Consider the following 12,788-nt stretch of genomic DNA (forward strand, 5'->3'; position numbering starts at 1 on the left):
ATTCGGAGACCTCTTCGAACGGAAGCTCCTTTTCCGTGACGGTAACGGTTGTCTGAGGCAGCTGATCGTCTTCTTGCACAGTGACAATTTCGGTGACCTGTTCCTTTTTACCAGCCTTTTTCTTGATGACACGTTTCTTGATAGTTTGCTTCTTTGGCTGACCCTCCTCGGTGATCACTTCGGTTACCCTGACTTCTTCGGGCATTTCTTGAACAATCGCTTCTTGTGGTTCAATGCGCGAAGGAACGAATTCGGAGACCTCTTCGAACGGAAGCTCCTTTTCCGTGACGGTAACAGTTGTCTGAGGCAGCTGATCGTCTTCTTGCACAGTGACGATTTCGGTGACCTGCTCCTTTTTACCAGCCTTTTTCTTGATGACACGTTTCTTGATAGTTTGCTTCTTTGGCTGACCCTCCACGGTGATCACTTCGGTTACCCTGACTTCTTCGGGCATTTCTTGAACAATCGCTTCTTGTGGTTCAATGCGCGAAGGAACGAATTCGGAGACCTCTTCGAACGGAAGCTCCTTTTCCGTGACGGTAACGGTTGTCTGAGGCAGCTGATCGTCTTCTTGCACAGTGACGATTTCGGTGACCTGCTCCTTTTTACCAGCCTTTTTCTTGATGACACGTTTCTTGATAGTTTGCTTCTTTGGCTGACCCTCCTCGGTGATCACTTCGGTTACCCTGACTTCTTCGGGCATTTCTTGAACAATCGCTTCTTGTGGTTCAATGCGCGAAGGAACGAATTCGGAGACCTCTTCGAACGGAAGCTCCTTTTCCGTGACGGTAACAGTTGTCTGAGGCAGCTGATCGTCTTCTTGCACAGTGACGATTTCGGTGACCTGCTCCTTTTTACCAGCCTTTTTCTTGATGACACGTTTCTTGATAGTTTGCTTCTTTGGCTGACCCTCCTCGGTGATCACTTCGGTTACCCTGACTTCTTCGGGCATTTCTTGAACAATCGCTTCTTGTGGTTCAATGCGCGAAGGAACGAATTCGGAGACCTCTTCGAACGGAAGCTCCTTTTCCCTGACGGTAACGGTTGTCTGAGGCAGCTGATCGTCTTCTTGCACAGTGACAATTTCGGTGACCTGCTCCTTTTTACCAGCCTTTTTCTTGATGACACGTTTCTTGATAGTTTGCTTCTTTGGCTGACCCTCCTCGGTGATCACTACGGTTACCCTGACTTCTTCGGGCATTTCTTGAACAATCGCTTCTTGTGGTTCAATGCGCGAAGGAACGAATTCGGAGACCTCTTCGAACGGAAGCTCCTTCTCCGTGACGGTAACAGTTGTCTGAGGCAGCTGATCGTCTTCTTGCACAGTGACGATTTCGGTGACCTGCTCCTTTTTACCAGCCTTTTTCTTGATGACACGTTTCTTGATAGTTTGCTTCTTTGGCTGACCCTCCTCGGTGATCACTTCGGTTACCCTGACTTCTTCGGGCATTTCTTGAACAATCGCTTCTTGTGGTTCAATGCGCGAAGGAACGAATTCGGAGACCTCTTCGAACGGAAGCTCCTTTTCCGTGACGGTAACAGTTGTCTGAGGCAGCTGATCGTCTTCTTGGACAGTGACGATTTCGGTGACCTGCTCCTTTTTACCAGCCTTTTTCTTGATGACACGTTTCTTGATAGTTTGCTTCTTTGGCTGACCCTCCTCGGTGATCACTTCGGTTACCCTGACTTCTTCGGGCATTTCTTGAACAATCGCTTCTTGTGGTTCAATGCGCGAAGGAACGAATTCGGAGACCTCTTCGAACGGAAGCTCCTTTTCCGTGACGGTAACAGTTGTCTGAGGCAGCTGATCGTCTTCTTGCACAGTGACGATTTCGGTGACCTGCTCCTTTTTACCAGCCTTTTTCTTGATGACACGTTTCTTGATAGTTTGCTTCTTTGGCTGACCCTCCTCGGTGATCACTTCGGTTACCCTGACTTCTTCGGGCATTTCTTGAACAATCGCTTCTTGTGGTTCAATGCGCGAAGGAACGAATTCGGAGACCTCTTCGAACGGAAGCTCCTTTTCCGTGACGGTAACAGTTGTCTGAGGCAGCTGATCGTCTTCTTGCACAGTGACGATTTCGGTGACCTGCTCCTTTTTACCAGCCTTTTTCTTGATGACACGTTTCTTGATAGTTTGCTTCTTTGGCTGACCCTCCTCGGTGATCACTTCGGTTACCCTGACTTCTTCGGGCATTTCTTGAACAATCGCTTCTTGTGGTTCAATGCGCGAAGGAACGAATTCGGAGACCTCTTCGAACGGAAGCTCCTTTTCCGTGACGGTAACGGTTGTCTGAGGCAGCTGATCGTCTTCTTGCACAGTGACGATTTCGGTGACCTGCTCCTTTTTACCAGCCTTTTTCTTGATGACACGTTTCTTGATAGTTTGCTTCTTTGGCTGACCCTCCTCGGTGATCACTTCGGTTACCCTGACTTCTTCGGGCATTTCTTGAACAATCGCTTCTTGTGGTTCAATGCGCGAAGGAACGAATTCGGAGACCTCTTCGAACGGAAGCTCCTTTTCCGTGACGGTAACAGTTGTCTGAGGCAGCTGATCGTCTTCTTGCACAGTGACGATTTCGGTGACCTGCTCCTTTTTACCAGCCTTTTTCTTGATGACACGTTTCTTGATAGTTTGCTTCTTTGGTTGACCCTCCTCGGTGATCACTTCGGTTACCCTGACTTCTTCGGGCATTTCTTGAACAATCGCTTCTTGTGGTTCAATGCGCGAAGGAACGAATTCGGAGACCTCTTCGAACGGAAGCTCCTTTTCCGTGACGGTAACGGTTGTCTGAGGCAGCTGATCGTCTTCTTGCACAGTGACGATTTCGGTGACCTGCTCCTTTTTACCAGCCTTTTTCTTGATGACACGTTTCTTGATAGTTTGCTTCTTTGGCTGACCCTCCTCGGTGATCACTTCGGTTACCCTGACTTCTTCGGGCATTTCTTGAACAATCGCTTCTTGTGGTTCAATGCGCGAAGGAACGAATTCGGAGACCTCTTCGAACGGAAGCTCCTTTTCCGTGACGGTAACGGTTGTCTGAGGCAGCTGATCGTCTTCTTGCACAGTGACAATTTCGGTGACCTGCTCCTTTTTACCAGCCTTTTTCTTGATGACACGTTTCTTGATAGTTTGCTTCTTTGGCTGACCCTCCTCGGTGATCACTTCGGTTACCCTGACTTCTTCGGGCATTTCTTGAACAATCGCTTCTTGTGGTTCAATGCGCGAAGGAACGAATTCGGAGACCTCTTCGAACGGAAGCTCCTTTTCCGTGACGGTAACGGTTGTCTGAGGCAGCTGATCGTCTTCTTGCACAGTGACAATTTCGGTGACCTGCTCCTTTTTACCAGCCTTTTTCTTGATGACACGTTTCTTGATAGTTTGCTTCTTTGGCTGACCCTCCTCGGTGATCACTTCGGTTACCCTGACTTCTTCGGGCATTTCTTGAACAATCGCTTCTTGTGGTTCAATGCGCGAAGGAACGAATTCGGAGACCTCTTCGAACGGAAGCTCCTTTTCCGTGACGGTAACAGTTGTCTGAGGCAGCTGATCGTCTTCTTGCACAGTGACGATTTCGGTGACCTGCTCCTTTTTACCAGCCTTCTTCTTGATGACACGTTTCTTGATAGTTTGCTTCTTTGGCTGACCCTCCTCGGTGATCACTTCGGTTACCCTGACTTCTTCGGGCATTTCTTGAACAATCGCTTCTTGTGGTTCAATGCGCGAAGGAACGAATTCGGAGACCTCTTCGAACGGAAGCTCCTTTTCCGTGACGGTAACGGTTGTCTGAGGCAGCTGATCGTCTTCTTGCACAGTGACAATTTCGGTGACCTGCTCCTTTTTACCAGCCTTTTTCTTGATGACACGTTTCTTGATAGTTTGCTTCTTTGGCTGACCCTCCTCGGTGATCACTTCGGTTACTCTGACTTCTTCGGGCATTTCTTGAACAATCGCTTCTTGTGGTTCAATGCGCGAAGGAACGAATTCGGAGACCTCTTCGAACGGAAGCTCCTTTTCCGTGACGGTAACAGTTGTCTGAGGCAGCTGATCGTCTTCTTGCACAGTGACGATTTCGGTGACCTGCTCCTTTTTACCAGCCTTCTTCTTGATGACACGTTTCTTGATAGTTTGCTTCTTTGGCTGACCCTCCTCGGTGATCACTTCGGTTACCCTGACTTCTTCGGGCATTTCTTGAACAATCGCTTCTTGTGGTTCAATGCGCGAAGGAACGAATTCGGAGACCTCTTCGAACGGAAGCTCCTTTTCCGTGACGGTAACGGTTGTCTGAGGCAGCTGATCGTCTTCTTGCACAGTGACGATTTCGGTGACCTGCTCCTTTTTACCAGCCTTTTTCTTGATGACACGTTTCTTGATAGTTTGCTTCTTTGGCTGACCCTCCACGGTGATCACTTCGGTTACCCTGACTTCTTCGGGCATTTCTTGAACAATCGCTTCTTGTGGTTCAATGCGCGAAGGAACGAATTCGGAGACCTCTTCGAACGGAAGCTCCTTTTCCGTGACGGTAACGGTTGTCTGAGGCAGCTGATCGTCTTCTTGCACAGTGACAATTTCGGTGACCTGCTCCTTTTTACCAGCCTTTTTCTTGATGACACGTTTCTTGATAGTTTGCTTCTTTGGCTGACCCTCCTCGGTGATCACTTCGGTTACCCTGACTTCTTCGGGCATTTCTTGAACAATCGCTTCTTGTGGTTCAATGCGCGAAGGAACGAATTCGGAGACCTCTTCGAACGGAAGCTCCTTTTCCGTGACGGTAACGGTTGTCTGAGGCAGCTGATCGTCTTCTTGCACAGTGACTATTTCGGTGACCTGTTCCTTTTTACCAGCCTTTTTCTTGATGACACGTTTCTTGATAGTTTGCTTCTTTGGCTGACCCTCCTCGGTGATCACTTCGGTAACCTTCACTTCCTCGGGCATTTCTTGAACAATCGCTTCTTGTGGTTCAATGCGCGAAGGAACGAATTCGGAGACCTCTTCGAACGGAAGCTCCTTTTCCGTGACGGTAACGGTTGTCTGAGGCAGCTGATCGTCTTCTTGCACAGTGACTATTTCGGTGACCTGTTCCTTTTTACCAGCCTTTTTCTTGATGACACGTTTCTTGATAGTTTGCTTCTTTGGCTGACCCTCCTCGGTGATCACTTCGGTAACCTTCACTTCCTCGGGCATTTCTTGAACAATCGCTTCTTGTGGTTCAATGCGCGAAGGAACGAATTCGGAGACCTCTTCGAACGGAAGCTCCTTTTCCGTGACGGTAACGGTTGTCTGAGGCAGCTGATCGTCTTCTTGCACAGTGACTATTTCGGTGACCTGCTCCTTTTTACCAGCCTTTTTCTTGATGACACGTTTCTTGATAGTTTGCTTCTTTGGCTGACCCTCCTCGGTGATCACTTCGGTTACCCTGACTTCTTCGGGCATTTCTTGAACAATCGTTTCTTGTGGTTCAATGCGCGAAGGAACGAATTCGGAGACCTCTTCGAACGGAAGCTCCTTTTCCGTGACGGTAACAGTTGTCTGAGGCAGCTGATCGTCTTCTTGCACAGTGACTATTTCGGTGACCTGCTCCTTTTTACCAGCCTTCTTCTTGATGACACGTTTCTTGATAGTTTGCTTCTTTGGCTGACCCTCCTCGGTGATCACCTCCGTAACTTTCACATCCTCGGGCATTTCTTGAACAATCGCTTCTTGTGGTTCAATGCGCGAAGGAACGAATTCGGAGACCTCTTCGAACGGAAGCTCCTTTTCCGTGACGGTAACGGTTGTCTGAGGCAGCTGATCGTCTTCTTGCACAGTGACGATTTCGGTGACCTGCTCCTTTTTACCAGCCTTTTTCTTGATGACACGTTTCTTGATAGTTTGCTTCTTTGGCTGACCCTCCTCGGTGATCACTTCGGTTACCCTGACTTCTTCGGGCATTTCTTGAACAATCGCTTCTTGTGGTTCAATGCGCGAAGGAACGAATTCGGAGACCTCTTCGAACGGAAGCTCCTTTTCCGTGACGGTAACGGTTGTCTGAGGCAGCTGATCGTCTTCTTGCACAGTGACGATTTCGGTGACCTGCTCCTTTTTACCAGCCTTTTTCTTGATGACACGTTTCTTGATAGTTTGCTTCTTTGGCTGACCCTCCTCGGTGATCACCTCCGTAACTTTTACTTCCTCGGGCATTTCTTGAACAATCGCTTCTTGTGGTTCAATGCGCGAAGGAACGAATTCGGAGACCTCTTCGAACGGAAGCTCCTTTTCCGTGACGGTAACAGTTGTCTGAGGCAGCTGATCGTCTTCTTGCACAGTGACGATTTCGGTGACCTGCTCCTTTTTACCAGCCTTTTTCTTGATGACACGTTTCTTGATAGTTTGCTTCTTTGGCTGACCCTCCTCGGTGATCACTTCGGTTACCCTGACTTCTTCGGGCATTTCTTGAACAATCGCTTCTTGTGGTTCAATGCGCGAAGGAACGAATTCGGAGACCTCTTCGAACGGAAGCTCCTTCTCCGTGACGGTAACAGTTGTCTGAGGCAGCTGATCGTCTTCTTGCACAGTGACAATTTCGGTGACCTGTTCCTTTTTACCAGCCTTTTTCTTGATGACACGTTTCTTGATAGTTTGCTTCTTTGGCTGACCCTCCTCGGTGATCACTTCGGTTACCCTGACTTCTTCGGGCATTTCTTGAACAATCGCTTCTTGTGGTTCAATGCGCGAAGGAACGAATTCGGAGACCTCTTCGAACGGAAGCTCCTTTTCCGTGACGGTAACGGTTGTCTGAGGCAGCTGATCGTCTTCTTGCACAGTGACGATTTCGGTGACCTGCTCCTTTTTACCAGCCTTTTTCTTGATGACACGTTTCTTGATAGTTTGCTTCTTTGGCTGACCCTCCTCGGTGATCACCTCCGTAACTTTCATTTCTTCGGGCATTTCTTGAACAATCGCTTCTTGTGGTTCAATGCGCGAAGGAACGAATTCGGAGACCTCTTCGAACGGAAGCTCCTTTTCCGTGACGGTAACAGTTGTCTGAGGCAGCTGATCGTCTTCTTGCACAGTGACAATTTCGGTGACCTGCTCCTTTTTACCAGCCTTTTTCTTGATGACACGTTTCTTGATAGTTTGCTTCTTTGGCTGACCCTCCTCGGTGATCACTTCGGTTACCCTGACTTCTTCGGGCATTTCTTGAACAATCGCTTCTTGTGGTTCAATGCGCGAAGGAACGAATTCGGAGACCTCTTCGAACGGAAGCTCCTTTTCCGTGACGGTAACAGTTGTCTGAGGCAGCTGATCGTCTTCTTGCACAGTGACAATTTCGGTGACCTGCTCCTTTTTACCAGCCTTTTTCTTGATCACACGTTTCTTGATAATTTGCTTCTTTGGCTGACCCTCCTCGGTGATCACTTCGGTTACCGTGACTTCTTCGGGCAGGTCTTCTGTTTCGTTGATATTTTGTTCGTTCTGGGTAGATATTTTACTTGATTGTTTTTGTGTTTGGTTTGTTGTGATTATCGTGGAATGAGTGACTTGTTCTTCTTGTGTTTGTTGTTCGCGTTGTGTAGTTTTTGTGTTGATCTGTTTTTTTTGTGTTGTTTCTGATCGTGTGCTGATATCTGTGTGATCTGTTGAATAAGTGAAAGGGAGTGCTTGTAGATGTGGGTTGTGAAGATTGTTTGTATATCATAAATTATATGTTCTGTTTTGTTTGATTTATGGATTTGTTTTCATCAAGCATATTGTGTATGACGGATATGCGGGCGTTTGATTAAATGGTAGAATAACACCTTCTTGTACTTACCCTTTTCTATCATAGGATGAGACTCATCGTATGTGAGTAGTGCAGATTGTGTCAATCTTGCGAACCGTTGCTTTGGCTCTTGTGCAAGCTCGATCCCATCTACATACTCATCAAGAGTCGTTTCGGAAATATTGACCGTTTGGTTAGTGATAAATGTAACAGACGCCCGCCTGTTTGACGGTAAAAAATCTACAGCAACGTCGTTTGACTCATTGCTCGTTACTTCTAAACATTCAGGTGCCCTCAAACCATCTTCCAATGTCGAGGAAGCGAACTTACTTGGCTGAGCCGATTCTGCGAATGGCTGGGCCGAATCTGATGTTAATGGTTGGGTTTGTTCTGGTACGTTGATATCAGTAAATTTCACGGATGCGCTTTGCGTCTCAGATGGAATACTGAAATCGGTTGCCCCCAATATCTCACCGAAAACTGTTTCAGTAGTAGTCGAGGCAATAAATTTAGACACTGTAGGTTGAGCCTGGTGTACTGCAATATCAAAGTTACTGGACAATTGGTCAAACGTGTCTTGACTGAAAGTTTCCGTTGTGGACGCCGCAGAAAGCATTTCTACGAGGCTTGGTTGGACGCTCGTTGAAGTATCTGTTTTAGTGTACAGTTGGGACATCGTATGCGCCACATCAATCATTGTTTGAAGCGGTAATTGTAGAGCTTGTATTTCCATCGTTGGGAATTTTTGGTCAACCTGCATATCACTCTGCAGCGTATCAGTTCCTTCGTAGAGTGTCGTTTCTTGTATCGTTGTCTGCAGCATTTGTTCGGGAGCAAAGGCGGCCGCAACCGGTTGCGTGAGTTCATTTGGCATGGATTCCGGCTTTTGCAAGCTATGAACCTCCTCCACTAACACTGAATGCTTGATCTGGTCATCAGTAGATGATTTAATGGATTGTCTGTTCATTTGTAGTTGATCACGATATTCGACTACACTCTCTAGAGCCGTCGTTTCTATCGTCATTGTTTCATCGACTATATCGGTTTTAAAAATTGCTTTTGTGGTAGCGATCTGGTCACTGGTTTTCTCAGCAACGCTCTGCAAAGTGGTTACTTGCTCAATTGTTAGCGACTTCAATACATCGCTGGACAATAGCTTTGCTTTCTGACTGTCTATTTCTTCGGTAGCTATACCATCCTTCGCTTTTTGTTCTGCCATGACTTCTGTTACCGTCACACTAGAAGATTCCTCTATATTCGCAGCTGCTTGATGCTCTTCTGGATTGGTTTGATCTTGTTGCGGGCCAACATTTTCATAAACCAACGTCTCTAAAATAATTTTTTGTTCATGTTGTTCAGTCATGGTGGTTGCTTCTTGTGTTACGTTTATGGGTGTCAAAAGTGTTTGAGTATGGTGAGTAAGCTGGACTTCCTCCACCAAAATACTTTTCAGAGTGTCACCTGGCATTGTTTGAGCTGTAAAGTTTCTTGCCACTTCTTGTACATCATAGCCTTCACTCTCGCGCTGCTCAGTAACCACCTCGGTAATCGTAAGCCCATCTACAGGTTGCACACTGTAGTTTGCTGTTTTTTCTGTTGGTTTAGTTTTTTCTACAAGATTAGAAATGTCTTCCAGAACGGTTGGGTGCAAATTAATAGTTTCTTCAAATTGGTACGCTCTTGTTGAAGCAGTCGCTTCGTTAAATTCAGTATTGATTTCTGCAAGATCGTCGGAAGCTAGTACTTCTTGAATTAGAACCGATTTGTGAACACCTTCCGTCGTTGGGTGTATCGTGTGGTCCTTTGCTAGTTCTATAACTATGTCCTGGTCAGTTTCTTTCTGTTCGGTTACTACTTCCGTAATAACGAGTTCTTGGATAGGTTGCACTTCTAGATTTGCAAGCTTTCGCTCCGCTCTATGATCCGCTAGTTTGTCGCACAAATTTTCGAACACCATCGTCTCCAAAACGGTGGCTGGTAGATTTTCCAACTTATTCAAAGATACATGGCTCTCAATAGCTTCTGGTGTATCATATTTCATTTCTCCATACACGTCTGCTAATTCGATTTGTTCCACAGCCAATGGCCTGAGAATCTGTGCCGGTACAATCTCAGCAGAGTATGAATTAGCTAGTTTTTGCACATCGAAGCCATCGGATTCCTTCTGTTCGCACACTATCTCTGTTACAACCAATTCCTCCCTTGGTTCCATAGAAGAAGAAGCCAATTTTCCATCAGGCACTGAAGGTCTAGTGAAACGATCAACTCCTTCGTAAACTATCTGTTCTAAAACACTTGTTTCCTGATGTTCATCGCTGCGGACAGTGGCCAAAGTAGAGGTAGTATTCGTAGATTCCAATTCATCAGTGGCGCTAGACAGCACAGTTTCGAGTACGATAAGAGATTTGTGGAGATCGCGGGCCACTGGCTTCGCTAATTGCTGCTCACTTATGTCCGCAATGCTGAATCCTTCTCTTTCTCTTTGCTCAGCTACAACTTCTGTCACTTGCAGCTCGGCCTGACTTTGCAGTACCTTTTCTGCATGCTTCCCCTCTGGTTGGGTCTGCTGTTCTAGTATGTCAGTGCTCTCCATTACAACTGTTTCCGCAATAATCCGCTCTTCTCGTTCGTCAGTCAGTTGTTTAGCATGAGAAATTTGCTTCGATTCAAGGAGCTGCTCAACGATATCGATAGGCCGTGTCTCTTCTATCAGTACAGATCGAAGAGTATGCGAGGGTACTTCCTTTGCAACATAATTGCCTACAATATTCGCAACATCGCATCCCTCTTGTTCTTTTAATTCGGTAACTACTTCTGTCACCGATAGCTCACTCATTGGTTCCATATGAGGTAAGGCTGATTTTTGGGCGGGACCCTCATTTTTCTCAAACGGTTCTATTGCTTCAAAAACAAGCTGTTCGGAAACGGTTTGCGTCTCGTGTTCATCGTTTCGCACGATAGCAGTCATAGTGGTCGTCGTATGCTCTATAACCTCTTGCAAATCGTCCGATGGTTGAACCACTTCCACGGTAACCGATGCGAGTGTGTGAGATGGTAATAGTCTGCCAACATGCTCCTGCACCATTTCTGGGGCGCTGTAGCCTTCCTTCTCCCTCTGCTCTGCGATAACTTCCGTTACTAATAGTTCATTGCGCGGAATTACGTTCGTGCAAGCTTGTTTCTCGGATGGGCTGAAGTCCATAGTATAGTTGTCGAGTGTTTCTAATACGAGAGATTCACGCACTAGAGTTTCTTCTAGATGCTCTTCTTTCAGTGCAGCAGATGCTGACTCTGCTCGTGCTAGTGGCATACTTTCAATACTCTCGTCTGTCTGTGTTTCTTGAATAGTAACCGATCGTAGTGAATGCGACGTTATGGATGTCGTTGCCATATGATCTCGAGCAAGCTCGGCCACGTTATATCCTTCACGCTCTTTCTGCTCGGGTACGACTTCAGTCACAATAAGCTCCGTATTTGGTATGTAAGACCGGTTTGCCGAACTAATCGGTGCTACCTTGTCTATTGATAGTTGTTGCGAGCCCTCGTATAACGTTGTTTCTACGACTGTGGTCTCATTAAACTGATCATTACATACGGCAGCGGAACTGAAGCTTTGCACCGTTTCTGGCAACTGATCGATGTTATCAGACACTGTTACCTCTTCCACGGTGACCGTTTTTAGTCCATGGCTGGCAGCTGGTGTAGCTGTTTGATCCTTTGCTGATTCGGGCACATTGAAACCCTCGCTTTCACTCTGACTAGGATTGATCTCGGTTACAATGACACCAAGCAGATGTTCAATTACTGGTTCGGCTACTTTCGTAACCGGCTTGGGTGCTTCAGTCAGTTCCGGCGTGTTTTCAAAAATAAAAGCTTGTGTCGTTGTGGTTTGCTCTCGTTCGTCACTTTGCAGCACAGCCCTTGAAGTGTTGGAAGCGGAATGGCTCAAGGTAGACGCATCCTCGCTGGTTATTGTTTCCAGCACTTGCACCGATCTCAGTGAATGCGAGGGGATTGATTTTGCCACGTGTTCTTGAGCACTCTCTGCTACACTGTAACTTTCCTTCTCTCTCTGCTCGGGTATCGTTTCGCTTACAATCAGCTCACTGATAGGGATCACCGTTAGGTCGGCCAGCTTTTCCTCAGGAAGCTCAATAGCAGCAACTTTATCAGTTGCTTCGTAAGCTATCGTTTCTGATACCACAGTTTGCTTGAGCTGCTCTGTTTGTACATTGGCCAGCATTTGTTCGGAAAATTCAGAAATGATTTGCTGTAGACTATCAGAGGGCTGTGTCTGTTCAACGGTAACGGTTTTCAACATGTGTGTAGGAATTAGCTGTGCCCTAGCATCTTTTGTTAGTAAAACCTGCACATTTTCTTGCTCTTTCTGTTCGTCAAACACTTCCGTTATCAACAGTTCACTCTTCGGTTCAATTGATGGTGCGGCCTGCCGTTGAGTGACAGTCTCTAAGTCATACCGTCCAATGCCTTCCAAGATTACCTGTTCACTAACAATCTTTTCCTGCATCTGATCACGCTGCATCGTTGCAGTTGATTCCACAACTGGGGCTGCAATAATGTTTGGAACATGATCAGCTGCTTCGACTGTTTCTATAAGCACGGATTTGAGCGAATGTGTCGGAAGTGGAAGAGCAATACAGTCCCTTGCAATCTGTAAGACTTCGGAGCTTTCTTGTGCTCGATCGTCGGTGACTATTTCGGTAACTGCCAATTCTGTACGAGGCATTATTAAAGTTTCGGCCTGTTTCATTTCTGGCCTGGCAGCATGTGTTAGGCTGTCGAGGCCTTCAAGGATAACCAACTCTTGAACCGTGGTTTGCTCGAGCGCTTCCTGCTTGACACTTGCCTCCATCTTGACCGAGATTTGAGGAACCAATTGATCTGTCTGGCTGGAAAGCTGCACCTCTTCTACGAGCACAAGTTTGAGCGGTTCTGTTGGAATTCGATTTGCAGTGCAGTCCTTGAGCAAAGGTTGCTCCGTCGCATGCTCACGTTGTTCCGATACAACTTCCACCACTGTAAGTT

General features: G+C 46.8%; 1 protein-coding gene across 2 annotated transcripts in view; it reads right to left on the minus strand.

Annotated features, from left to right (window-relative positions):
* Positions 1–8,061, minus strand: part of LOC126578960 (titin-like) — a 38,421-nt gene extending 30,360 nt beyond the window's left edge. Inside the window, exons 1-2 of one of the 2 annotated variants that reach the window (XM_050242087.1) lie at positions 5,078–7,192; positions 98–1,093 (exon numbers count right to left, since the gene is read on the minus strand). In XM_050242087.1, the coding sequence (XP_050098044.1) occupies positions 98–1,093; positions 5,078–7,177 (3,096 nt within the window). In that variant the 5' untranslated portion in view covers positions 7,178–7,192. Of the gene's footprint in view, positions 1–97; positions 1,094–5,077; positions 7,193–7,793 lie in introns of those variants that run through there. The other variant, XM_050242086.1, reaches the window with a different exon arrangement.
* Positions 8,062–12,788: the final 4,727 nt, after the last annotated feature.

This window comes from Anopheles aquasalis, chromosome 3 (genome assembly GCF_943734665.1).
Source record: "Anopheles aquasalis chromosome 3, idAnoAquaMG_Q_19, whole genome shotgun sequence".
Lineage (NCBI taxonomy): Eukaryota > Metazoa > Arthropoda > Insecta > Diptera > Culicidae > Anopheles > Anopheles aquasalis.